The sequence below is a fragment of the Myripristis murdjan genome, chromosome 19 (assembly GCF_902150065.1).
Source record: "Myripristis murdjan chromosome 19, fMyrMur1.1, whole genome shotgun sequence".
In the NCBI taxonomy this organism is placed as follows: Eukaryota; Metazoa; Chordata; class Actinopteri; order Holocentriformes; family Holocentridae; genus Myripristis; species Myripristis murdjan.
This window is the reverse complement of record NC_043998.1, coordinates 22,258,674-22,286,437: the sequence shown is the minus strand read 5'-3', so window position 1 is coordinate 22,286,437 and position 27,764 is coordinate 22,258,674. Positions and strand designations below refer to the sequence as shown.

Below are 27,764 nucleotides of genomic sequence, written 5' to 3'. Positions count from 1 at the left end.
ATCGCTTCCCACTGGCAGAATATTTACCTTGTTTGAAGAAAAGCAAGATTTTAATGCCGAAGATGAGACTAAATGGCTTCTTAAGTGGAAATTTCTTGATATTACATGTAAAACTAGGTCAGCTGAAACTTGGCTGAATGGTACTCCACTCGCCTTTCATCATCTCTCATTTGATTCTGCTGCGCCACTGAGCCGCTGTGCCATGCTGTTTTATTTTAGCCTGTTTTATCCTGTAACGTCCATGCAGATAAATTGAGATTGCACTGAGAGGGAGGCCGCGTCTCACCACAAATTAAGCACGGCAGCCGGCGGAAGCACCGACCGTGCCCGGCTCTGCAGACACAATTAGGCCGTGTATAGTGCCGTCTTTCGAAAACCATCCGTCTCTTCTCTCGCCACCTCTTCACCTCTCCGTCTCTCTTAATGCATTTACTGTACTGTGTGAGTGTGTGTGTGTGGAGGAGAGAGAGGGAGAGAAGTGCTTGTTAATGAGAGTGCTTTTTAATTTTCCCTGACGTCACATTCGACCGTCTTCGGCGCCGGCAGCAGCGAAGGTGAGGGTCGCACGTCGCGGAAAACATTTTCTCTCCACCGCGGCATCTTAAGACGTGCGGCCGAAGAGGCTCTGAAACCGCGTGTCTGCATTAATTCGCATTCAATTTCTCTTTGATAACGTTAGCACCTCTTTTCTCTGAACCTGAGGGCACGGAAAATGTGAAAAAAGGCTGAGTGGAAACAAAAAAAAGGCCCATTTGTCTCTGGCTTTTAAAAACTTTCACAGTTATTTTTGTTTTATCACAGAAGAAGGTTAATTAACTGCATGGGATGTTCTGTGACCTACTTTAAGTAAGAGAAAAGAAAAAAAAAGCAGAAATCCAAAGCAGAAAACACAGATTTCACTTCGCTCCAGCTGTGCGAGCCTTTGAAAGATCAACTGTGTTTGTGTGGAAAGTCTGGAAGCTGCAGCGGCGCGACACAGAGGGTGGCTTTGGAGGGATTTATTCAAACTCTGCAGCGTTCACTCCTTTGATTCTGCTTGTTTGGCGCAGACAGAGCCACTTATCTATAATATTCAGTACAATACGCTGTGTGTTGGATGGATAACACAGCGCAGACCGCCCACCTCGGTGAAAGCCACAGGAAGTGGGTCAGCGGCCGCACTGGTTTGCCCGGGTGGAGCTTAAAACGACAAGATGTGCACCTGTGATGCACGGGCGAGCTCTTCATGTCGCCCGAATGCACCGACAGCAGCAGCTCACTTGACGTGGAGGTAAATTTAAGAAAACTCAAACCTGCATCTGTGCAAACACAATTACATACCGCTGCACAATGCCAGGATTCATGATTTAGAATGGAAATAATTTAGTTTTTTAGCAACGAATATTCTTCTTTATGGTACAATGCACTCAGTGGCCACCTTATCAGCTCCACCCGCTCAATCTAACCCAATCCAATCCAACTCTTCCGCCATAAAGTTTCCTTTCCTGCTGCCTGTAATGCTCAGGTTTTCTTGTTGTCACAGTAACAGAGGTGTTCATTCACTTCTATGTTTGGCATTGAGCTCATAGTTAGTGCTGCTGTTGGACTGGACTGCGTTTTATTGAGAGGTGTTTCCACTATTCTGTCCCCCTCATTGTATAGAAATAGGGAGGACAAAAAATCAGAAACACCTCAGTATAATGTAGTCCAGTAGCAGACCTCTGCAAACTACAACCTCAGTAATAAACATAGAATTAAAGTAGAATTAAAGTGACACATTCTGCAATTCTTTAAAGTCTGCACAATGTGAACACAAACTGAATATTATAAACTTTGTTATAAGGTAGAATTTATGGCAGAGCTGCTGAGCTGAACTGCATTACATTGTACAGGTGGAGCTGATAAAGTGGACACTAAGTGGATATCATTACTTGAATCTTTTCCGACCTTCCGGGAACACGCTTCAACATGGTTCTCACTGTCAGGCCAATTCAGATATTTTCCCCCCTTTTCCCAAACTTATTGCACTTTCTGCCAGTTGAATCTAAAAGGTCCTTGCTTCCATCGACCGGTGTCTGCAGTTTTTCATCGTGCAGCATTTCCTCTTGTCATCTTTGCTGACGGAGCTTTTATTGTGAAAGGTTCCACATTCTGTCATTGGTTTGCTTAAAAACTCAAGCAAAAAACTGACTCAAGTAAAAGTAAAATTTTAATTGACTTAAAAAAATACAAAAAAAAAAAAAAAGTACACAAGAAGGGTACTCATTTATAGTAACGTGAGTAAATATAATTAGTTACTTCCAGCTGTGCCTGTGTTTGCTGTGGCCAGCTAACAGCTGCAGCGCGTCGAGCAGCAGAAGTTTTCCTCACAGCTGCAGAGTTTTCACAGTGAGGGTTTCTGGTTTGGCCTCAGCTTTAACACTAAAGCCAAGAGCCAATGCCAAAACAATTTCCTCCAACACTGTAAGTGCAATGTCCTCAGCCCTGGACAGCTTGTAATAAATATTCTGCCTGTGCTTCCAAAATCCTAAACAAGTCCGCTTTAAAGTCGACATGAAGGACATTTTGGGGTATTTTCTGTCCTCGCTCTCCTGTCCAACAACCAGCCGGCTGTTACATTTATCCACAGTGACAGTGAGCTCCATCAAAACTATGCCGAAACTATTTTCAGACACAGTTACTCACCTGGCCTCGGGACAAGAGCGTCATGAGGAGGGCGAACACTTTATTGCAAGGTGGCAATGAGCTGAGACAAACCTGGCACAGGAAGGCTTTATTCTCACTGTCACAGCTGATCGGACTCAAAAACAAAAAAAAACACATTTTCTGATTTTGTAAGTTGGGCATGTTGGCACACGTCGCCCTGCAAGCTCTGCAGGGGAGAGATTCCTTCCTTGCACCTTAAAAAAAAAAAAAAAAAAAAAAATCCTGAATCTGTGCGAGTCTGGGTCTTAGAGACAAAGCCACTGCTTAAAAGTATGTTCTACAAACTGTGCAGTGTACTGGGGTCATTATGACTGCTTAAAATTTATTTTAATACAAATATAAAATACATAAAATGTAATCATACCAGTCTTATGAGCCTACTCTTCAAAATAAATGAATAAACAAATCAATAAATCTCCATCTTCTCTCCATCTCCAAGTCATTTTTATCTCATATTCGGTCTTTAAACCTCATTTTTCTTCAAACCAGGCACAAAATCTGCCAGTGGGATGAGATAATCCCACTTATTTCCAACGCAGTTTCACATGTTGTTGGATTATATTCTCTGAACAAGTACAAATCTGTTGAAACAAGGCAGAATAAGGCAGATCAGACCACTGGGATCAAGAAAATGACACCTGATACAGAGAAATTCTGGATTGGCGCTGGAAACAACTGGGATTATCTCATCCTCCTGGCAGATTTTTTTCAACTTGGAAGAAAAACAACATTTTGAGAGAAAAAAAACACCTCACTGATTTATCCTTTAAATACAGAGTCACATATGTAAACTGGCTGGAAGCAGAATAATTCCTGTTAAAATGTTAGGTGTACATTTTTTTTCAGTCTGTTAAAAAAGTTCTTTCGGTGTCCTTGAAAGCACCACCAGCTGGCCCAGATGAGTGTGTGCTGTGTGCACTTTCCTGATGTTACATTACAAGATTTGCAGGCACTTTAGTCCTCAAAAAGGGTCACCAAATTGCACAGTGCAGCGTTAATTATAATAACACCGGTCACTGTGTTTTGCCCTCTTTTACGCTCCCAATTTTACATGACATGCTTTCGTAACATTTCAATACAAGACCGCGGCGGCTTGAAGCCTCATTACCCCGCCGGTGACAATGGAACAATCACACAGGTGCTGTAGTAACTGCACTGTGTGTGTGTGTGTGTGTGTGAGGCCCGGTGTGTCAGCCTCCATAAACCCCGGCGCACACCTGTGTGTCGTCGGCTCCGGCTGTGAAACCGATGGGTTTTCCTCTGAGGTGGAAGCGGCCGGCCAAAGCCAAAACTAGGTTTGGGGATTAAAAAGCGAGAACTGGGTTAGGGGGTCTGGGCCGGGCGTCCCACGTATTGTCCCTTTGTCGCGGCGAGCAGGAAGTGTAATTTGATGCGGCTCGATGCGCCATCACGTCCGACACAAAGGGCTGCCGCTGGGCCGTGCGCTGGGTGAGGCGGCGCGGCCGAGGCGAACACTGCTGTGACCGGGATTGGAAAAGAGATGGGAAAAGGTGGGCTGGGATGCAACAATGAGTCACTGTTAACGCTGATCAGGGTTGTGATGACCCCTCCCCTCCTGGATTCTGTGTGTTTGCCTTTGTTTGTCTTTGTAGGAGGCCTGCAGTTGGGAGTGGCAGAGGTGGGCCAGGTGAATCTGCCACACCTGCACCTATTTCCATTACTTGATGGTGGTGTTTTGGTGGTGGGATATTTTGTTTGATGATATGGGATTGACATCCTCACTACAGTTTTTGTTTATACTGTTAAATTAAATTTATTTCCTTTAAACCCGTAAGCATCTGTGTGGTCTCCCCTATCTTTTGTCTGGACTTTGAGACGGTTCATGACAGGGTGTATCTTCTTTTGCCGCGATGTAACTCAAAGAAAACTTTTTTTTTTTTTAACTTTTTTTAAAATTATTTTTAGAGGCCTACATTTAGCCGCTGACTTTTGTTTCCTCCCGTTCTGCCGTTTGATGTCCGTTTGGCGCTGAGTTGTCGTTAAAGAGCTGCAGGCGTTAACGGAGACGGCGCCGTTTCCACCAGGAAGACGCACTTGATTTTTTTGAGCCGCTCCGCATTTCAACCTGCAGGGGGCGACACAGCTGCTGCCACAAGAGGCATTTCTGCTTCGACCACCGCTGTAATCCAAGGCACTGCAATCCAGCGTGTGTGTGTGTGTGTGTGTGTGTGTGTGCATGTGTGTGTGGCTGTGCAGTCGACTGGGATGATGATGTATAACTCCTGTCCGAGTTCTTTGTCAGCTCTCTTTGTACCTTTCAGACGATGACACAGAGACTCTGATTACAGAGCGAGGCAAGACGAGGAGGAGGAGGAGGAGGAGGAAACAGACAGAGGTGAAGAAGGGAAAGTCCAGCGTTTGGGGTCAGACAGAAGTCCCTGTCGAGACGAGACAGAGAGAAGCACTGTGTGCCGGCTGGAGGTAGAAGGAAACGACTGAACTAAACAACAAAGGCAGATAAAACAAAATGAAGCCAAATAAAACAGGAGCACACGGGATTAACAACCAAATCAAGGTTATAATGGATATATAATGTAAATCTATTATAATGTTAACATGACAGTGAAATGGAGACGTACAAAATAAACCTATGATAAAAAGGCATGTCTATATTGAGTTTTTAGCAGAGATTTAACATCCTCTTCCAGCCACTGATTAAACCCAAACTCTGTTCATCAGGATTACATTTTTTTCCACGAAAAAAACTTAGACATAACTTGCTGCGTCTTGTATTCATTAACCATGCACAGAAATGCAATGCAAAAATAAATAAATAAATAAATAAATACAGGTAAATGTGTTACTAAACTTACATGTCGATTTAATTCTGGGCTCTTAGTTGAGTTTACTAGTTTAGTTTTATTTACCCGCCTCACTGGTGTTCGTACTATAATGTGAAATAAAAGTATAAGGTCATTATTTCAGGTATTATTTTGTTTTTGTGAGTTATCAGCTTTAAGAAAAGGGTTGATGCAGCTGCTGTCTAGAGGTTGGATACCCGACCCAGAGCCCGACCCAAAGTTTGATGGATCTACGTGGCGTTTACGTGATGACACTGAAGGCAACACGAAGGCTTGTACAGGCAGTAAATGCAACCTCATGATGGAGGACGAGCAAAACCTCAGGCTCGGGTCGGGTTCAGACAAAAATATGTGGCCCCAATGTACGGGTGATGTACGGGTGCGAGCTGGACCCGGTGCGCGCACGCACACACACACACACACACACACACACACACACACACACACACACACATTTCCTGTCATTGGTGACACATTTCATACCAAAACAACAAGTAACGGGAGCACAGATCCTGACCTACATTCTCCTCTGTCACGACGGTGACTAACGGAACCTGCTGCTGCTCCATCAGTGTCATCTCAGACCGCAGTGACCGACACACACACACACAAACACACACACACACACACACACACACACACACAGAGACAGACGCAGACCTCAACGAGCAAAAACAGGAACGTGAGCACATTTGAAATCACAGCCTGTCCATCACATCATGAGTAAACGGGGCAGCACGAGCAGACACACACACACACACACACACACACACACACATACACACACACACACGCAGACCTCAGTGAGCAAAAACAGGAACGTGAGCACATTTGAAAGCACAGCCTGTCCATCATACTGTGAGTACACAGGCAGCACGAGTCTATAACACACACACACACACACACACACACAGCTGATTTTTTTTTACTGCCATGTTGACTTATAACTTAAAAAAAAAAAAAAAAAAAAACTTTTGAAAAATGCCTGCTGGAAATATCTGTTGAATACTGACCAACCTGTTGCTGAAATTACATGAAGCTGTTTTTTTCTCTATTTTTATCCTGCTTTATTGTTCATGTTGTTGCTATTTATATTGTTTTGCATTGGAACATACACAGAAAGGTGCAAAGTAGATAATTACCTCTGTTATTATCACAATTGATGGGACACTGTGTTTGTGTGGGTATATGTGAGAGACTAAAAAAAAAAAAAAAAAAAAAAAAAAGTGTAAATTTATGATTGCAATAGAAGCATAACTCATGTATATGACTGTGTGTGTGTGTGTCCACGTTTCTCATTTCATAAAACAAATAATGACAAGCCCAAAATAAACCAAGAAAAACAAAAGTAATCCAAGTGACACCGCTGACTTATAACCAGCTTTCTATTTTCATCGAAGCTTTATTGATTTAAAAAAAAATAAAATAATGAAGAAAGAAAGAAAGAAATCAAATTAAACAACCAATTATTGCTAAGCTTTGAGTCATCTGCCCTGAAGACTGAAAGCTCAGGAGATCTGCGGCTCGTGGCGGCTATTTACAGTTCTTCGTTGCACAGGGGCTACTTTCACATTTAGTCCCGCCACTCCGACTTCATTAAGCCTCCCATTAACAACAGAAGTGCCAATAAAACATCACGAGTTAATTAGAAATGTACTCGTCGAAGCCCAGAGAGCGTTCCCTCAAGGATTACGGGAGACCGCCGCCACCGCCGCCGCCGTGTGCTCGCAGGAGATAAAAATAGCCGCTTTGTAGCTCCTGCACGTCCGTCAAGCGGGCCCGTCCGTCCGTCTGCAGGCGGGCGCGGCTGTCAGTCAGCAAGTCACTGAGTCACCGAGTCAGTCAGTCAGCCAGTCAGTCACTAAGTCAATTAGACAGGCTGGCGGGGGTTCAATGGAGCTGGAGGCTAATCAGTCCATTAGGCCGTCCGTCAGTCGGTGAGTCAGTCAGCTCGACTAAAAGTGGGATTGTACCTCGTGTGGCTGTAACTAACGACTGTCTGCATTGCTTTTATTATTATAATTATTATTATTATTATTGAGGAATTTCTATATTTACACTCAGTGGCCACTTTATCAGCTCCACCTGCACAATCTAATCCAGTCCAATCCAGCTGCTGTGCCATAAAGTTTCGTTCACTTCTGTGTTCGGCACTGAGCTCGTAGTTAGAGCTGCTGTTGGACTGGATTGCATTTTACTGACAGCTGTTTCCACTATTCTGTCCCCACTCGTTGTATGTCAATAAGAGGGGACAAAAAATCGGAAACACCTCATTATAATGCAGTCCAGTACAAGACCTCTGCAAACTACAACCTCAGTAATAAACACAGAATTAAATTGACACATTTTCCACAATGTAAAGGCAGAATTAAAAGGTAGAATTTATGGCAGAGCTGCTCACCTGAACTCCATTAGACTGGACAGGTGGATGTGATAAAGTGACACTGAGTGTATATGTGTGTATATTTACTAACATGCTGACATATAACTGACATATGACATATAACTTAACTACCTTTTGAAAAAAGTCTCCCAATATCTGTTGTATTTACATGCATTTTTCTGAAAGAATTTAAGGCTTATAGACATTGTACTGACTTGATAGACATCATCTATAAATGGACATTCTGTCTAATATTTATATATACCCAAAGAAAGTGTGACTGTCGTTTCAACAAAACCCTGCTCTCCCTTGATGTTTTTATCTCTTTTCATCTCTATTTTTATCCTGCTTTATTGTTCATATTGACACTATATATATTGTTTTACACTGGAACATACTCTGTTTACTGATTAAGAGCAGCGCAATATAGATAATTAACTGTCATTGTTACCACCATTGAAGAGGACCCTGTGTGTTTGTGTGGGTGTATGCCAGAGAATGAAAAAAAAAAAAAAACACTGAAATTGAGAAAGTGTACATTAATGACTGCAACTGATGAAGAAAAATAGAAGAAGAGGATGACAATAATTTAAAAATAATTAAATAATTAAAAAATATACATACATATGTCTGCCATGAGCTAGCAGAGCAAAAAAGTGACGTCTTCAAATCGCTCCCTCAGGCTGCAGACAGGCAGGCTCAGGCAGTGTGGAAAAAATGCAAGGACTTTCATTCGTTTTAAATGGGTGTTACATGCGTTTTGGCTCCAGCGGTGCATGCTGGGACCCACAAAAAAAAAAAAAAAAACCTAGTTGCATCCAGCAAAAAAGTCAAGCCAACTTTTGCCGTGACGCCAATCACGTAGCCGGCAAAAAGACCGAGCAGGCAGACCTGTGCCATAATGCCTTAGTCTGATCAGCAAAAAAAAAAAAAAAATAAAATAAAATAAATAAATAAATACATAAAAGATATGGGAGGAGAAAAGTAAGCAAATCTTATCATATCCACAGCTCTAACCAGTAGATGTTTGGCATTTTTGCTTTATGAATGACTTGGATGATTACTGGATTAACAGTGGATTATTTAACTCATTGTTTCAGCCCTGGTGTAACAGTGTAATTTCCTGTGAGCTGGAGGGGGAAAGTTAGCTTTGTTGCTTTGTTAGAAGAGTCACCGAGAGTTTTGCTGACGTCTCATCCCTTCTTTACGTTCAGCTGAGGAAAATGAGCGTGCCTTATCTGTGTTCACATGAAGAAATCGCTGCGACTACCAGTGTCACTTCTATCCCTCGGATCATTTTGTTAGGCTTATTATGCTTTTGTGATGTAAGGCTTTTCAAACATGAGGATCTGCATCTGCATCTGTAAAACTTTGCCGGGTTGTTTCCAGCTGAGTCTGAAAAGCACTGACGTCATCTGTCCACATGAACCAAACTAAAGGAGTAAAAACTGCCTCACAATTTGAACAAATGACTCCAAACATGCTGGTTAATGTTCATGTGCTCTAATAGTGAGTCATTCACTGTCTTTCTGCATATGAGCAGCTAATATAAAGAAATATTACAATGACAGTCAAGATAAATCGCTATAACCAAGGACAAAACAATAAAAAAACACTAAAATCAATCGAGTTAAACCCAATAAAAGAAGGTGAAAGTATTAAAATAAGTAAAACGGGGATGAAACTGAAGGTTAAAGGGCTATACTGTAAAATGTGTGCTGATTACAGTGATCAGATGAGTCTCCCAGGTTTGCCTCGTGCTGCTGCCGTGTGTTTGTGTTTGTGTTTGTGTGACCGGGAGCGTTTGATTGGCAGGCCCACCGAGGACGGCGGCCAGTGGCTCGGCGAGCTCCGCCACCGCTCAGCGTCAGACACTCTTACGTGTGCCTCAGAGCGGAGGCGGCGCCGCTTTCGGCCCTCTTCCTTACGCAGCTCGCTCACCGTGCACATGCCCGGCGCGTCTGCCAAACGTTCACGTTGGCGCCCGCGTTTCCAAGAAGACACGTTTGACGCTGATGTGTGTCGTAACGCCCTGCCAGGAGGACAGCATCCACGGTGCTGCAACCTGGATTTGTTTGGCGGTGCAGGAGATTGAAGAATGAAGTGTGCTTACATTTTCATCAGAAATATCTAAGATTAAATATTAAAATACTGGCCTTGAGTCAGCCTCCTACATAATGCATTGGGAGGCTGAGAACAATCTTTGGGATATGAATCAAGCTGTGAGAGAAGATTTTCTTTATTCTGAAGTCATTATCCTGAAACTGAGACAACGCTAAGTCTGAGCACCACGTTTCTCCTCTTCTTCTCATTTTTTGGGATATTTTCTAAGTATTTTTGCAGGTCTAGAGACATTTATTCTGACATTTATGAGGCAGTTTCAGCACCACTGATATCAAAGTGCTGCATGCTCCTCCGTCATGTGGGGCATCTGCAGATTTCGCAGCCTGGCTTCCCTCTGGTCTGAATTTAATTTAATTTAATTTATTTTTTAATTGCAAACACAGAAGAGTGACAGGAAAGACGTAGAAATTAATTTAAAAAAAATCTGTATTAACTGTTGAAAGTGGCGAATGAATCAATAGTCATTTGCTCTCAAAATGAAATGAAACGACTAAATCTCTTCTTTGAAATTTTAAAACAGCATTAAGAATGAATGGGTCTGTTGTCTATTATGGAAAAATAAAACACGTATCGATTTCTTGTCAAACGGCATGTGAGCGCAAATAAAGTCTGTGCCTTGACTGCAGATGAACTGGTCTGGTACTGGTCTCCCATCAAGACTGCAGACAAGCTGACTGGTGCATCCCTTTACCATTTACATTAACACCTGTTGCTGGAGTTTATCACCATTTGAGTTATTTTTGAAGTTAATAACGTAAATTTGACTTAAATCACCACACATCCCTCAAAGAGTAAAAATGGGTCAGTCAGCCACGGAAAGTGAAAGTAATTTGTTTGACCAGTTTTACTCAGCTTAAATGCCCTCATCCTTACAGAGCTGCACCTGAAAGACCACAACTCACAACGTTTATCACTCTACTAACCCAGAAGATTTTCAGATTTTCAATGACCAACTTTTTACTTTTCTTTGTTTCTTCTACTGAAGTAAAATGTCATACACTCCTGATCAAAATCTTAAGGCCAGTTGAGAAATTGCAAGAATTTACATTTTGCACTGTTGGATCTTAAGAAGGTTCTAAGTAGAGCTTCAAAATGCAAAAAGAAAAAATGGGAGTGAGACAAAAAAAATTGAGTGAGCAATTTATTGCAAACAACCATTAAACTGAAATAGGCTGTTCATCAGCTGATCAAAAGTTTAAGACCACAGCCTTTAAAAGGCCAAATCTTCGCAATAATGTGGATTCAGTGTCATTTTCTGTCAGGTATCCACACTGTCATGACCTCCTGATGGCAAAGGCAAAAAAGCTTTCTGTCTTTGAACGCGTTCGGATTGTTGGCCATTTCTTCTTTTTGCATTTTGAAGCTCTACTTAGAGCCGTCTTAAGATCCAACAGTGCAAAATGTAAATTCTTGCAATTTCTCAACTGGTCTTAAGATTTTGATCAGGAGTGTATGTCTGATAAGTTTATTATTACCTGATCTGGACGGATCCAGACCTGCATGGGAGGAAGACCTGGGAATAGCTCCATATCACACCATGCAAACTGCACAAACTCCAATATATCGCCCCTCTGTTTTAGATGGGGTTTAAACTTCAGGGGTCTTGCCAGGGGGGTTGCGGCCCTCCATCCAGTATCCATCGTGCTGACCTTCCATTGGACCCGGAGCTTTGTTCACTGTCTGATTTTACTAACACCAACCTTAAAAATACCCATGCTGTAAAGCTTACACACATTTTGCTGGCCATTGCTAAGAAAGTATTGCTTTAAATTGGAAATTAGATCCCTCTTTTGTCAGCTGGAATGTGGATCTCTGACATCAACAGCCCTTAAAGAAAATAATCCACTGGTTGAAAAATAAGAGTAAAACAAACAAACAAGCCTATATGGATTATGTGAAAAAAACCTCCCCCTTGCATCAGATGGATTTGTTTATGGTTTGTTGACTTTGTGCCGTCATTCATCGGGTGATGTTGTACGTTTTTGTGTTTGGTTTCGAAAAAGCAAAATAAAATATTCCCTCCAAAGAAAGATCAGTACTTGAGAGGAGTGCTTTATTACTTTCTGAGCTCTGGCTGCCCTCCAGCGCTGCCTCAGCATCACAGAGTGACGACGATGCTGCTGAGTCACAGGCCGACCCGCTCGATCCAAACCAACCGCAACGTCACACACCGTGACCGGAGCGTCTGAGGAGGACGACCAGACGTTTTACGCAACAACCCAGCCCCCCCGCCCGAGATATTTTCAGAGGAAGAGGTGTGGAAAAAATGGGTCCTTCACCTCCTCGGCTAGAAAAATAAAACTAAAAGAGAAACGGTGGTGCTGTGAAGTGTCTGACCCGTCGTGTTTCTGGTCCTCTCACACCAGCTGAGCGTCACTTCGGCGTCAGCGGCACCCCCGCTTGCACAGCTGCATTTTAATCGCATGCTGAAGTGTGAAATCGAGCATATTGACTCAAAATGCACAAGCAGAAAAGGCATTACCGATGTGGGCAAGTGGGTCGATTTGCCTGTTGGGTTCATTTTCTCTTTTGGAGCTGTGACCGAGGCAAACCTTCATCATTTTCACCAGATTCACAAAAACAAAGAAGAAAAACAAGTGAATTAGATAGATAGATAGATAGATAGATAGATAGATAGATAGATAGATAGATAGATCAATAGTAGGCTACACAAAATACAGTATCGCTCTCAAAACTACAAGAGAGAAATCTTTCGAAAAATCAACACAACTAATAAAGTGGCTCCATACAAAGAATATAAGCATATGAGCAAAAAAAAAAGCTGAAAATTTGTGGAAAAAATTTGTAAAAAAAAAAAATAAATAAATAAATAAAAAAAAATACAAGAAAAAAAAACAAAAAAATCGAGAAATTAGAGAGGGGAAACAAAAGAGAAAATTAAAAAAAAAATAGAGGAAAAAGTACCTAAAAAAAAAAAAAAAAAATTCCAGAAAATGAGGTGGGGAAACAGCCTGGACGGGCTGCCAGTCGGTCACAGGGCTCTGACAGAAAAATACACTCAAATTCAGTCACAGTCACAAACACTCACAAATTCACAGGGCGCTGGACTGAGATTAGCTGGGGTCTTTTTTTTGTGAGGCATTCTGAAAGAGGTAAAAAGATAGAAATTTTACAGGCGCGGAAACGAGCAGTCTGGAAAAAGTCTGGGAAATCTGGGAAGTCTAATCCCACATGAAGAGGAATTTCGAGAGGAGCAGCATTTCAGTGATTATTAAAGGTTTGTATCGGGGAAAAAAAACTGAAAGACTGACATGAACCTCAATGGCTGGAACCAAAAGAAAAATACAAAACATTTAGCAGAAAGATGTTCCCAGCTGTTCCCTGCTTACTAGAGCAGATCTACCTAAAATGCAGTGGGTTTTAAGTGCTGTATTTAAAGGCGAAGGTACACTTGTCGAGTTAAAGTCGGGCAGGTTCGCCGTCCATGTGACGGAGCTGAGGCGTGTGCCTGAGCGCAGCCGGCTTCACTTCAAACTAAAGCAATTTCTGCTCTGAGAGAGTGGGCCGCTGAAAAAAGCAGACATTAGACATGAGAGCAGGATTCAGGCGAAATGGGACTGTCCTTTACAGCGACAGTTAAAAATGAAAAATAAACCTGAAGGGTTCAAGATGAAGATTTAGAGAGTGCATGGGTGGATCTTGTGGAAATAAAGCTCCAAATTAGTACTAAAACCTCTTCAGAAACCCACTGCGAGTGTGTTTCAGACACTGACAAAGGCCGGGCCTGGAATTTCAAAATACCTTAAATACATCGAGGAAATATATTTGCTCCATTCACATCTTCTGCTCCTCAGAAGTATGAATGAATCAATTGTTCGTTTTTTTTTTTTTTTTCCTCTGGTTTCTCATGCTGTGCTGCGTGTTGATAAACATTTCCTTCATAAGTGCCAGAGAAAGCTGGCAAGACAATTTATCACATTAAAACACAAAAAAAAAAAAAAAAGAAGTGGTGTTGCCCGGCAACAGACATCCTTCTACAGAGTAAGCAAATGAATCCCCCTCATGCTGGCATACTGTATGTGTGTGTGTGTGTGTGTGTGTGTGTGTGTGTGTGTGCAGTGCTCTGTCACCATTTTAATCCAAAGTGGGAGGTTTGGGAGCATGTCCCTTGTCCCTCCACTGGGTGTGATGGCAGGAGGAGGAGGCAATAGCTCACATTTAACTGTGGGTTTGGATCAAGGAGGACAGTGAGGAGGAGGAGGAGGAGGAGGAGGAAGGAGAGGAAGATATGAGAGAGAGGGTGACAGAGAGAGAGAGAGAGAGAGAGAGAGAGAGAGAGAAGCTGCGCCGCTCGATGAAACAAGCTCCCATTATTTTTACCTCCTGGAGGACGGTTCATCTGAACTACTGACCTCACACAACAACAGCAGATCCTCTCTTCAGCAAAGATGAGAGTAAAAAAAACAAATGAAATACAAGTAGAGCTTTCCTCATGTCACAGGAGGTGAGAGTGCTTTGGGGAAATGTGGTCAAACACTCACATTAACTGGACCAGGAGTGTGACAGTCAGTCCGACAGTCAGAGGGATTATTGAAAAGGATTTTTACTGCCAGGCATGGTACAGTCAGAAAGTGTGTGTTACACAGACAGAGGTGTGTGTGTGTGTGTGTGTGTGTGTGTGTGTGAGTCACCTGTGGCTGCGGTACACGTTGAGCAGAATGATGAGGAAGCCGAGGCTGTAACAGGCCAGGTAGGGACTGCCAAAGAGCCGACTGAGACGCCGCGTGCGATGCTCCCACCTCGCCACCTGGGCAAGAGAGAGAGAGAGAGAGAGAGAGAGAGAGAGAGAGAGAGAGACGGAGAGAGAGAGAGAGAGAGAGAGATAGATGTTAGGTGCCACTGAATGCCAGTGGGATTAAATAATCCCATTTGCGGTTTCACCTAATGCAGGACTTTTACCCCGCGGGAATAAGTATAAATATGTTGAAACAGGGCAGAATAAGGACTAGGATCAAGAAAATGACACTTGTTTCCAATGTTGATCAACTCGTTTTCAGAATTTTCTTGGATCAAGTGGGATTATCTCATCCCACTGGCACATTTTATACCAGATTTGATATTTGATGTTTCGAGATATTTTAACATTGAACATGAGACTAAATGACTTTATTGTGTGATGTACAATATTTCATTACCATATTTGTTACGCATGGATAATAAGATACAGAGTGAGAGTGGGATAAGACAGGGACGTTTTGTTGATTATTGTGGATTAATACTTTTATGACTATAATATCAGGGCAAAAGAGAAAATCCTCCGGCAATGGATCAAACTATGTTGGCTGTTCGTGTGTGTCGGCTCTGCAAATGAAACACGGTGGACCGGGATCCAGTTCAATACACGGTCAGATTGACTTTAATGGGATTTTCTTCTGTTTTTGACCGTTTCACTCCACTTATCATCGTCCTAGTTGTATTGCGATCCCAGCCTTCAGTCTTCCGCTCTTTAAAAATAAATGTAAGGTCACCGGGATAGTCATCGTTTGTCATCGCCATAATTTTCTGTTACGAAAAAGGTTTTGCATCCTGTCTCGAAGAGCAGTCGCCCTCCCGTTCCACTTCCTGAGAGGAAAAAAAAAAAAAAAACTACTAACCCTTCAAAAAGGCCTAGGTTGAAAGAGCACTCAGCATGTATTTTTTAAGTATTTGGGTGTACAGTACAAGCCTGGCGGGTTTTATTTTTTATTTTTTTTACCTTGGATAATAAAATGTGGTCAAAGCGGACGACGCGGGAAAGCAGCATGTGGTTCAGGGACTCATTTCCACTTCTTCCCTCTCGCTCTCTCACTTGTCCGGACCGTAAGATTTCGCCATTTCGTGAAATCTCTCCTTCATCTCAACAATAATAGCCTCAGCATCATCAAAGCACTCTCCCTCTGCTGCTGCCACCAACACAGATAATCACCCGGTCACCCCTCGCCTCTGCTTTTAGGGGAAAATGGCACGCTTTCCCTTTTCTCTCCTTAATGCGTTAATGTGTAATTTCCTGCATCTCTCTCCCAGTCTGCAGACCGGCAACAGAGACACAGAGAGAGAGAGACAAACATAATGAGAGAAAGATCAAGGAGGTGCATGGGAGGGACTGATGGAGGGAGGCAGATGCACCTTAGTTGAATTATCCTATTTTGTGATCCCGAAGTAGCTCCAGCAGTCAGATGATCCACTGGTTGACTGACCGACTGATGGCCTAAATCACCGCCTGGCAGATGGACTGAATAAATCTGATTTGTTTTTTCCAGCTAACTGTCCACAGTGTAGAGTTCACAGGCACCCGCATCAGATTTCGGCGTTTCGACAACGTAACAAACCTCATTCACACGACGGACGCCTTGAAAAGTCACTCGGGACGTTTGTTTCAGCCAGACGTGATAACTGTGATGTTCTGTTTTCAGGTCCGCCACGTGCCGGCACCAAAAGTCTGCAGATGGTTCAAAATGCTGCTGGAGTCTTAACGAGGACAAGAAAATTTGACCACATTACCCCAATTCTTGCCTCCCTTCATTGGCTTCCTGTCCATTTATTTATTTATTTTATTTATTTCTCCTTTATTTTACCAGGAAGGTCCCATTGAGACACAATGTCTCGTCTTCCAGGGAGTCCTGGTCAAAATGGCAGCATAAAAAAGTTTCAAACACAGAAGGACACCAATTACACATAGACACACAGAGGGGTACCATTACACAAAGACAACGGCTGACAAGACAATACAGGCGAATCCAGGGCTAGGATCACCAGCACTAAGCAGAGAGAGGGAAAAAAAAAAAAAAAAATCAACAGCATGTTGTAAGTGGCCTATATCAGACAATGACATTGTTCTGTAAGGACAGTATTTAAGACTTTTAAAAATATGATTTGTAGATCAGACTGTAAGGTGCTTCTGTTAACCTATAAATTCTTAAATGGGTTTGCCCCATCATATCGTTCAGATCTCCATCTCAGGCTCCCCGCTCTCAAAATGCAGGGCTCCCATGTAGGGATGGGCACATCAATTCTTTGGTATCGATATATCGATACTCACACACTACTCATTTGGCATCAATTTCCTTCATGTTTTAAACCTTTGAATTGATATTTTAATCTTCAACTTTGTGCTAAAACAGATTTGAGCTTACATATAGCTCCAGCATAAAGATTGTTTATCTATAAAGAAAATTGCTGGAATATATATATATTTTTTTTATTTCATGATTTGATTTGACCATTGTTCAACATGTAGCTTAGAGGAACCAGGATTCGAACCGGCAACCCTATGATCATTGGGTGACCCCATCACTGTCTGCCTGGACCAATAATTCATATCCATGTACAGTTTTAATTGCTCAAGCCAAACTGAGGAGATACAATGGCAGATTATGCCATTGATTTACCGGTTTAGACCTTCATACAAGGTATGTGCCCACTGCCAGTCATTAAACTGCTATTTTCTTCAAAGCAGAGTACAAAATGGAAAAAATACATACATAACATGATTGTTAGTGACTCAACTGACATAATTATATGCATGCATAACTCTCAGCTGTTTTAGATAGCTTACTTCACTCACTATGTGCCGAGACTCCCCTGAGCCTGGCGGTGTATTGAGCTGGCCCGTGTCACGTGACGGCTCGAATGCGGGAGCCGGAGGAACACACAGAAAATAATGGCAGATCGGTCTTTTTTTCTTTTCTTTTCTTTTTTTTTTTTTTTTTTTTTTTACAAGAAAAGTTCAAGAAAACAACAATAACAGTGAAAATGTGCGAATTTTTGTTCATATTTAATTTATTTCATTCATATTTATGTTATTTATTTTAATTTTAGTTTTATTATGTATTGACCATAATAAATATGGTATAAATGGTCTGTATTTGTCATGTAATTTGTCTTAAATGTAATAATATTTTGAATGAAAAAAATTGCCAATAAGAAATTATCAGTATCGGTATCGGTATCGATGAAAATGCAAGAAAAAGTATTGGTATCGCATCGAATCCTAAAAGTGTGGTATCGCCCATCCCTAGTCCATAGTGTTGGTGGTTGTGTGGCTCAGGTCCCAGGTGGCTCCGGTACATCTGGCTCCGCTCGGCATCCTCGTGCCATACGTCAAACGCCGACTGTTTACACTATTTCTTTATATTATCATTTTTGTGATACTGCGTCTTACATGCACTATGTTTATCTGTGTTTTTGATTTCTGTGTTTACAACATCCACTGCACGTCTGTCCGTCCTGGGGAGGGATCCCTCCTCTGTTGCTCCCCTGAGGTTTCTTCCTATTTTTCTCTCTGTTTAAGGGGTTTTTTAAGGAGTTGTTCCTCATCCGATTTAAGGGTCTAAGGACAGAGGACGTTGTATTTCCTGTGAAGCGCTTTGCGACAAATTAGTAATTTGTGATTCTGGGCTATATAATTAAATAATAAATTGAATGTCAGCGTACGGTCTGAGGAGCATGCTGCAAGTGCATTTAGGACGTTTCGTGACTTTAACGGTGGGAAAAAGGCTGGTTGGTCCAGGCGCCTGATTCAAAAGGCTTGTACTGAGCCTCTGCATTAATCATTTGGGCGTAACATGCAGTAAACCAATCAGAGCGCCATCTCCCATTCCCTTTAAAAGCCAGGTGAGTCACACCTTGGTGGATTACTGTTAGGCCAGACAAAAAAACGGTTCCGGTTCCCGACCGAGTGTCCCATTTAACCCCCGAGTCAGGTTATTTTATTGGCCTCTGTGTAAAAATAAAATAAAAAAATAAAATAACGGCACTATGCGACCAAGTGTGACCTTGTTGGCATTGGTCAAAAGTTAAGCAGGGCTTTTATTTTGATGTATGTTGCACTCGCCTTATTTGTGATGTTCTCGCGTAACTTTGTAAAATAACTTCATGGAATCACGCACCACCGACAGCACTGGCTGGAAAGAATGGACTTCCGCACGGTGTGTGTGATTTGTCCTCGCAAACCACCAGTGAAAATAATCCGACTACAAGAGAAAACTTTTGCAGATGTAGTGAAAGAGGTGAAACAGTGCCACTGTAGATTTGCAAGCGCCACCGTGGAGCCTGGCTCTATGGCGGTGGGCGTGATGGGTGTATTCAACTTCAGGTACCCAGCGCTGCGATGCGAGCCAGAGACACCTCCCTCTGCTAGTAATAATGCTGCTCCGTCCATTAAAAAGGTGGTAACTTATGCAAATATTGAATTAATTATATTTAAAAAGCAACCCATGCATCGCTTCCGAAAAAAAAAAAAAAAATTAAATTAAATTAAATCCCTACCTACCCATCCTTCCCATGAATAAATAAAATAAAATAAATCCCCCTACACATCCTTAAAATGCTAAATAAAATAAAAAATAAAATAAAATAAATTCCCTACTTATTCATGCCCTTAAATGACAAGGAACCGGAACCCAAAGTATTTTTTTGTTTGGCCTTATAATGGAGGATTTTCCAGGTAAGGAGGAAGGCTTCTCCACAGAGTGTGTGTGGAACAAGCAGAATGGACGCTCGCCGGCGCCCCCTATGTAGGCCACCATTACTGTCTTGCTCATGAGCTTCAAACAGCAGAGAAACCTGCAGCTCTGACTTCAGAGCCGCTTTTTTTCAGACTCCATCATAACTACCTCGACTCTGGTGGCTGAAAACAACGGCTTACTGCATGCATCAAAATGTGAAATTAATTCATTTTGTGCTTCATATGTTGCAGAGGGGTTTTTATTGTTTGTTTTGTTTTTTTTGTGACCAAATTTGAATTGTTCCTCCATGTGCTTTCATCACGGAGATATTACATAACAAAATCAAGTAACTGAAATATTGTTCTGAGATTGCATAGCATGACATGTATTCATTAAGGCAGTCACATATGCATAAATGTACATACATTTGCATACACATAAAGAGATGAGGAGTCGTATACCAAAATAAATGTTATATGAATAATGCAAATGAAATAATGTACCCAGAAGCCAAGATAAGCACATCGTATGAATCAAAATGTCAAGCGATGTCATTATGTGCTTTACATTTAGAGTGAGGGATTTGTGAAAGAAAAATAATAATTTGTTTTCAGACCCAATTTGAATCCGCATTTCACCAAATTCACCGGCTCGTCGCCTAGTTTACTGTACAACACGGCGAGGGACACAGGTGTTGCCATGGAAACACCTTTATATGTTCACAGAAATAGAGAGGAGGATAACGATGAATGAAGGAGAGAGGAAACAAACTTTTGAAGCTGCGAGTGGAAAATCTGCGTAAGTGACTGCGAGCTGAAAACCTCACATACACGGTGACACATTTCTGACTGCATCGTGTATTCTGATGTGTGGACCTGCGTTATAAAGGAGCTCAGCCCAGAGGATTTATCGCTGAACATCTACACCAACATAAAGGACGCATGGAAGTGTGTCAGCAGGGACGGTCACATCATTTGAAATGGACATATTTATTTTCATATGCAAAGGAAGCAAAAAAGAGCCTTTAGAGTAACCGACGAAAGCCACTTGAACGCAGCTCTCTATCACATCTTTGCTCTCCTTCGTTCCGTTGAAATTTCACTCCTTTCCGTCTCCATTTTATTTCTCTTTTCATCCAAACTGCGAGCGGCTTCTTCCCTCCATGTTTCCCTCCCCGTCCTCTCTCGTCGCCAGTTTCCATCCCTTCGCCTGCCAAACCGCTGAGTCGTTAAGGCCTCGCAACTTAAGCCTCGGTGTGACTCAGACAAACACTGCTCAACGGCACGCCGGGCGAGAGAGAGAGAGAGAGAGAGAAAGAGAGAGAGAGAGTGATGGGTGACAGAGAATCGACGGGGCGGCCACACTCCTGGATGGCCGTTTGGCTGCTGCCGGCGCTGCTGACCGCGGCGTCCACATAACGCTTGACAACGCTGCGTTCGGTGCACGACACCCGCATGAGGGGCGCTGAGGCGTTCCCATGGCAACGGCTTCGTTTGGATGAACATGCCGGCGGCGGCGGCGGCGACGGCTGGGGACGAACATTGTGTCTGAGTCTCTGTGTTCTGTCTGCACACAGAACAATGGCCCTCCACACACTGGACGGTATGTCGGGCCGTGCTCACACACACACACACACACACACACTGCAATTAGTTTCACAATAACACCACTGACGGGGCGTTTCAGCCATGAGTCTGTCCTGAAGGCCCTCAGCCCATTAGCCACAGATGTTTGGTTGTGTAACTCCCTACATGCCTTCTCACATCGAAAGCGGTGACACTCTTCTCTCCCAGCGATAAAAATGTCACTCTGTATCAGTGGCTGATGGGAAACGGCGGGTCGGGGTCAGAGGTCACGGTCGGCTGCGAGGCGCTCGACGTCTTCCTCAAGGACGGCTCAGAAAAAAACAGACGCTTTCGGATTGGAGTGGATTAAAGATTGAGTTTGCCAACACCTTGAACCGCGGCGTCCGTGATGTGCACTAAGGGGCATTTTCAAGCTTCACGATTCAAGATTTTTCTTTGTCACACGCGTGAATGCACGTGCACAGCAGCGGTGAGGCGTTTTAAAGCCACGTTTCCAAGTTAAGAGTCACCCCGACGAACACGAGGAATGGTTAAAACATATTCTGTGCCGGCGCTGCATGAACTGACCCGTGGTTATGACTCAGCAAAATAGAGTTATGAACAACTGCAGGCAGAAAACATTAAAATAATGACAAAATAATGTGAGGCAAGGGAGGGTAAGTTTACATGTGTAGCATCTTCCAAGGCCGTTCAAAGTGCTTTACATAAAATCTAATAAAAACGAGATTTAAAATACACAGTTATATTACATTCAAGAATAATAATAGGACAGGTGAAATAAGACACAGATTTAATAGACACAGTTAAATAAAAGTCAGTCTCCATACTTTTAAGTGAGAACTCTGAACGTATGTTGCCTTTTGGGCCCAATTTACAGGTCAGCGCCTCGAGGCCATAAGCCTAACAGAGCCTCCCTTTCAGTGCAGAGGAATACTCTGCATACGCTGCATTAACTCATTTACACCCAAGCATCATCCGGCCTGGTGTTATGCAAGCAGATGCATGTACATACGGGTTTAGTTCAAGTTCAAGAATTTATTGTCATGTGCACAGTAGAACAGTAGTAATACTACACAATGAAATTCTTACTGTTTGTTCTCCCTGAAGACTTGCCTCAAACATAAGATGTACTAGAAATAGATAAAAACAAGAAAAAACAAGAAAAACAACAACAATAAGAATAATAGTAATAATAATGGTTCACATTATAGATACATATGTGTTATTCAGGTGTTATTATGTGAATTTCCCAGTCTGGGATCAATAAAGTATACCTATCTATCTATCTATCTTATTCACATTGCATGGAGGATGTACAGTGCAATATTGGAGTGCAGGAGTCTTAAGGTGCATGTGTGCATGTCTATGTCGGGAGACAAAGACAGATTATTACGACATTTGCAGCCGGATGAGTCGCTACAGATCGGGGTGAACTTCGGCTACGGCTTCAGAGTCGATTATTTTGACAACTTTTTCTTTTGGTCCAGCCTTCTATCCACACCAAAACGTCTGTTTTTCTGGTCACTGAAAATGCAAATTTTGGAAAACTTTCTGGGAAAGGCCGATTTCCTTTTGTGGTACGGACGGCGGAAACAAAATGAAAATGATTTTTACTTCTTTGGACACGCTCACTGACCTCTCAGGCTGAGCTCAACCTCCTCCTGTGTCTATATGAACCATCCAATCTAATTTTAAATCATTCCACTTTATTTCCCCCTGCAGTTTTGGACGCTGTTAAAGTCTTTTTAAGCTGATTTGCTCTTGCATTAAACACTGCGAGGTCAACAAACCGCTGCACTCACTCAGCTTCTCTGCACATGCTCCTGTTGTGAAGCCCTGTTTTTGTGCTCTTGGGTGTAGAGAGATATTTTCCCCCAATGAGTTTTTAAAAAAAAAAATAAATAAATAAAAAAAATCTGTCTCCATGTGGACGCGGCCTCGACGCTGACCCGCACATCACTCTTCTGTTAATTTCCAAAATCTTTTCTATTCTCAGGTGTCTTGCAGAGAATAATGGAGCACTTCAGAGAAATGATCTGGCAGGACATTAATACAGGTGGTGAGTAACGCCGGACAAAAAGAGACGAGTACATCAAGTTACCATGTGAGTATCCTTGACAATAATTGGTGCCTCTGCTCCTGTTGAATAAAGAGAGGACTGTTTGGACGGGAGGGAGAGAGTGAGCCTCCAAATGTAAAAAGAAGAGAAAACACGATAAGAAATGAGACATTTTGCGTTTTGCAGCCGGGTTGGTGTTCGACAGACAGGTGGCTCAGGTGTGGGTCCATGTGAAGGCGAAGAGAAAATTGTGTAATCTCTCACTGTTGCCTCTCTCCAAAGTCCCATGTGCAGCGTAGAAAGTGAAACTCAGGATGATGTGAGAAGAGAGGGAGGGAGGGAGGGAGGGAGAGCTTGATTCAAAACACACCGCAGGTTTTGCACAGATGACTTGAAGTGATGTTTTTTTTTAGATAGAGAGATAGATAGATAGATACTTTATTCATCCCGAAGGAAATTCACAGTTTTCAGCAGTATCCACAGAGTACAAGATTAAATAAATAAAAAATAAAGAATAAAAGACGACACTAGAGATTTAAAGATCTAAGTACCCAATGTGCAAAAAACAATGTGCAAAAAAACAGTGTGCATAGATATATACACTGATTTTTACTGCTTGGACATAACACAGAAGAGACAAAAAAAAAAAAAAAAAAAAAAAAAAAGCAGTAGCAGAGAAACAAGGACATACACACACACACACACACACACACACACACACCCACAAACACCGAGCAGATGAGGGAACATTTGATTAATTCAATGCATGCAGCGGTGCCTCGTTAACAAAGGGCTGGTTTGTAACGTAACACAAAATGAGCGCGCCGGCCCGGAGTAAACAGAGGAGCCACTGAGAACACTGAACGCATCACCATCATCATCATCATCATCATCATCATCATCATCATTATCGCCTCTGAGCACTTTATTACGACGAGTGCCAAACTGAATGTTTTGGATCCCATGAGCGCGTCTCACCGTCTGTTTTTCAAATTGTTCATATTTCTATTTTGTTTTTCTATATTCCTTGTTTATAATGTTTATGTTGCTTTTTGCTATTTATTATCTGTTTATACTGTTTATAATGTAAATTATGCTTCAAATCTTGCTATCCACTTTGCTGCTGTAATGCATGCACTGCAAAAACTAACAAAACACAAAAAAAAAACAAAAACAAAACAAAACAAAATCTTACCAAGATTATTTGTCTTATTTCAAGTCAAAAATGTCTTATTCCTAGTCAAAATATCTCATTACACTTAAAATAAGACATGATCACCTCAGAAGTAACTTGTTTTTAGACAACTGTCTCTTGTTTCAAGTGAATATTTGCTTGTTTCATTGGCAAAATTTGTTTCTTGTTTCTAGCAAAAGTGAAAATTGTCTAAAAACAATTTACTTCTGAGGTGATCATGTCTTATTTTAAGTGTAATGAGATATTTTGACTAGAAATAAGACTTTTTTGACTTGAAATAAGACAAATAATCTTGGTAAGATTTTGCGTTTTTGCAGTGTGAAATTTCCCCACCGTGGGACTAATAAAGGAATATCTTATCTTATCTTATCTTATCTTTAGGAAACAAGCCGAGCGCCCTCCACGTTCACCCGCGAGGAGCCCATTGATGCCTGCACGCGCTATTTCAAGGCAGCGCTGGGACGGCCAGCTCCTCCTTAAATCTTTTAAGGGTGAATTACAACATTGCGGTGGATGATGGGGTACGCTAAAAATACCCAGGTGTTCTGCAGACAGACGATTGATGCCGTTATCAAATCCAGCCGAGCCGCAACAGAAGGCCGGGAGAGGGGAGGACATGGAGAGGCGCCAGCTTGGCAGATCTAACAGCAAATTCAATCAAGGCTTAGGTAACAGGTTGATCCAGCCTCCCCGTCGGCCCACTTAGACCCGAAATGCGCGCACTTGGGCGAGCTCGCAGGCACGACGTTACCAAGAGGTCTGCAGGGAGCGACTTTTGACGTCTTTGATGGAAGAACATCTCAAAAAAACGCAGGGAACATGTAACTATAAACAACATGAAGCTCACCGACTCCCTCACACACACCCGTCCTCTCGCCTCTACACATGGAAAAGTACGTTTTATTTAAAACCTGCAGAGCCGACAGCCAATGTAAGCACAACAAAACATACTGCTGAACTCTGCAGCCCCCGCAGCGCTCGCACCCGTTCATACACTTTTATATCTGACAGGAAAAGTACAATGTGCTTTGACACGGTGGGGAATTCAAATCAGTTCACTTCAAAATGTTTAAATTGTCCCACAGGGTGCATTAAACAAGGAGGCAGCACAAACATGCAACATAAACAGACGTGTCTATGGATATTCTCATTTATCTAGGTCATCATTCTCTTTGGGCAACTTGAATCAATTTGCCAATCAATCAATTAGATTTAGTTTGCCCAAAGAGAACATAAATAGACAGATAAATGCACTTTATTGATAAGAACTGAACCACTGGAGGCACAGAGGTGAAAGTGTCTCAGTCTGGATACGTTGGAAAAAAGGGGATTTTGCCCAAAACTTTGGAATATTCCTTTAATGTGTCTACATTAGAACATATTTGAAAATGTCTCTGTGCACACCAAAATGCAAAAATTTAAAAATCTGCCCTTGGTGAGCATGAGCGAAACAGCTGAGGAGTGGTTTGGAAAAATGGTTAAAGCATCCAGCAGCGTCTAGTCGTGACCAAAACTGTGTGGAAAACAAAGCAAGGGGATTAAAAATAAGGACGAGTCTTAAATCTACATGCATGTTGAGCTCCGACTAGGGGCGCGTGGAGCCCCTGCTCTTTGGATTTGCATTTGTTTTGGGGAAAAATAATTTGGATTCAGGAAAAAAGGGCGTGGCTCAAACCAGAAGCGTTTATCGTGTGTTCTTTGTGTCGTCTTATTAAGTTTAAGGATGGTTATTGTCTGTTCTTTGGGTGTACCTCCATCTGCTATGCAACTTGTTACATGAACTTGGGCTTAATGCTGCTTCAAAGTAAAAGACTGGATGTTGACGACAGCCAAAGCGGCGTCATCGCTCACAAGCAAACCCAGACTGCAAAGATAAATGAAAAATGTTTGGGAGGAGTATATTGGCTGTCACAAAGCCGTTATTGGCTGCATGCAGAGTACGGGTTTGGATTCGGGTGTATCCCCAGCTCCTACTGAAAGTTCAAAACCGTTAATGATAGAGAGCATCGACAGGCGGCGGCGTGAGGTTGACGCCTCGGCTCTGAGCGGCGGCGGCGGTGGCGGCGGCGGCAGTGGCGGCGGCGGCGGCAACGTCAGCGTTACCAAATCACTCCATTTTCACACACAGCCGTCCACTCCTTGCCCTTTTCACTTTTTCATCCATTCATTTTCTATTTCCTTTACTTACTTTCTATTTATTATATATGCACACTTAATGTCCATAATTGTATATTGTATAAAGGTTGTATATAGGAGTGTATAAACAGTTGTCCCTCGCAGTTTCGCGGATATTTTTTTTTAGTGCAATTTTGCATTTTTTTTTTTTTTTTTTTTTTTACTGGACTTATTTTTCGACGAAGGTTTGAACTTTGAGAGTGTTTAAACAAGAGAGAAAAGTGAGAAAATGTTAATGCCTGTCTGAGAAAAGTGTATAAAGTGTGTCGTGAGGGGTTTTACAGCCTTAAAACATCTAGAATAATTGTAAAAAAAAAAAATAAAGCTGACTACTTCGCGGATTTCGCCTATTGCGGGTTATTTTTAGAACGTAACTCCCGTGATAAACGAGTGACCACTGTACATACTTTCTAATTTTATTTCTATTTTTATCTATTTTACTTGCACAGTGCTGGAGTTGTCACCACTGCATTTCACCGCTGCTGGACTTGTACATTCACGCATGTGACAAATAAAAACTTGAACTTGAACTTGAACTTGAACTTGAACTCCGGCGGTGTGTTCTCCAAAAAGCTGGATTTCTAGTGACCCGAAATGTTATTTTTGTGCGGACAGGAGGCCAAAACTGCAGCTCCACCGCAGCAAACAGGTGTGAAACTCACTTCCCCTGCTCTGATTTTTTCCAAGTCATGGAGGGGAGGGGAAAGAGGGGAGGTTCATGGAGGAGAAAGAGGAGGAGGAGGAGGAGGAGGAGGAGGGGGGAGTGTTTTGGACTCGCGGTACGGTGTGTAACAGCTTTTAAGTCCTCCTGGGAGAACATCTCTGGCTCGGGCCGCGGCGCCATCAGCCTGATCGAATCCAGCGTATTAATGCACAGCTGTATTTAACAGAAGATACCCTGCACACAGGCACGCATGCACACACACACACACACAGCCACACACACACACACACACAGGGCTGAGTATTCATGTATTAATGCATGGTTGCGTGCTGTCCCTGAGCAGCGAGGATGAGGAGAGAACAAGAACATAGACGGATCACATGCACACCCGAGACGCGCTGATTAAAAACTCCTCGATTCAGACAAGACTCAATAAATGAATGAATTAAAAAAAAAACAAAAAAAAAAAAACACCTTCAAATGTGTTAAATTATGTATCGGACATTGTGTCAAACGTAATTACTGCACGAGAATATCGGGAGCACCTCCTCTTTCCTTGAAATAGACAAATTAGATGGAAATGTAATTGATAAAAAAAAAGAGAAGGCAGGGCAGAAAAGGAGTG

General features: G+C 42.3%; 1 protein-coding gene across 1 annotated transcript in view; it reads right to left on the bottom strand.

Moving 5' to 3' along the window:
* The window catches only part of pemt (phosphatidylethanolamine N-methyltransferase), a 100,755-nt gene that overhangs the window by 38,256 nt on the left and 34,735 nt on the right, over nucleotides 1–27,764 (bottom strand). Inside the window, exon 3 of the mRNA XM_030078679.1 lies at nucleotides 14,667–14,782. Coding sequence (XP_029934539.1) covers nucleotides 14,667–14,782 — 116 coding nt within the window. The remainder of the gene's footprint in view (nucleotides 1–14,666; nucleotides 14,783–27,764) is intronic.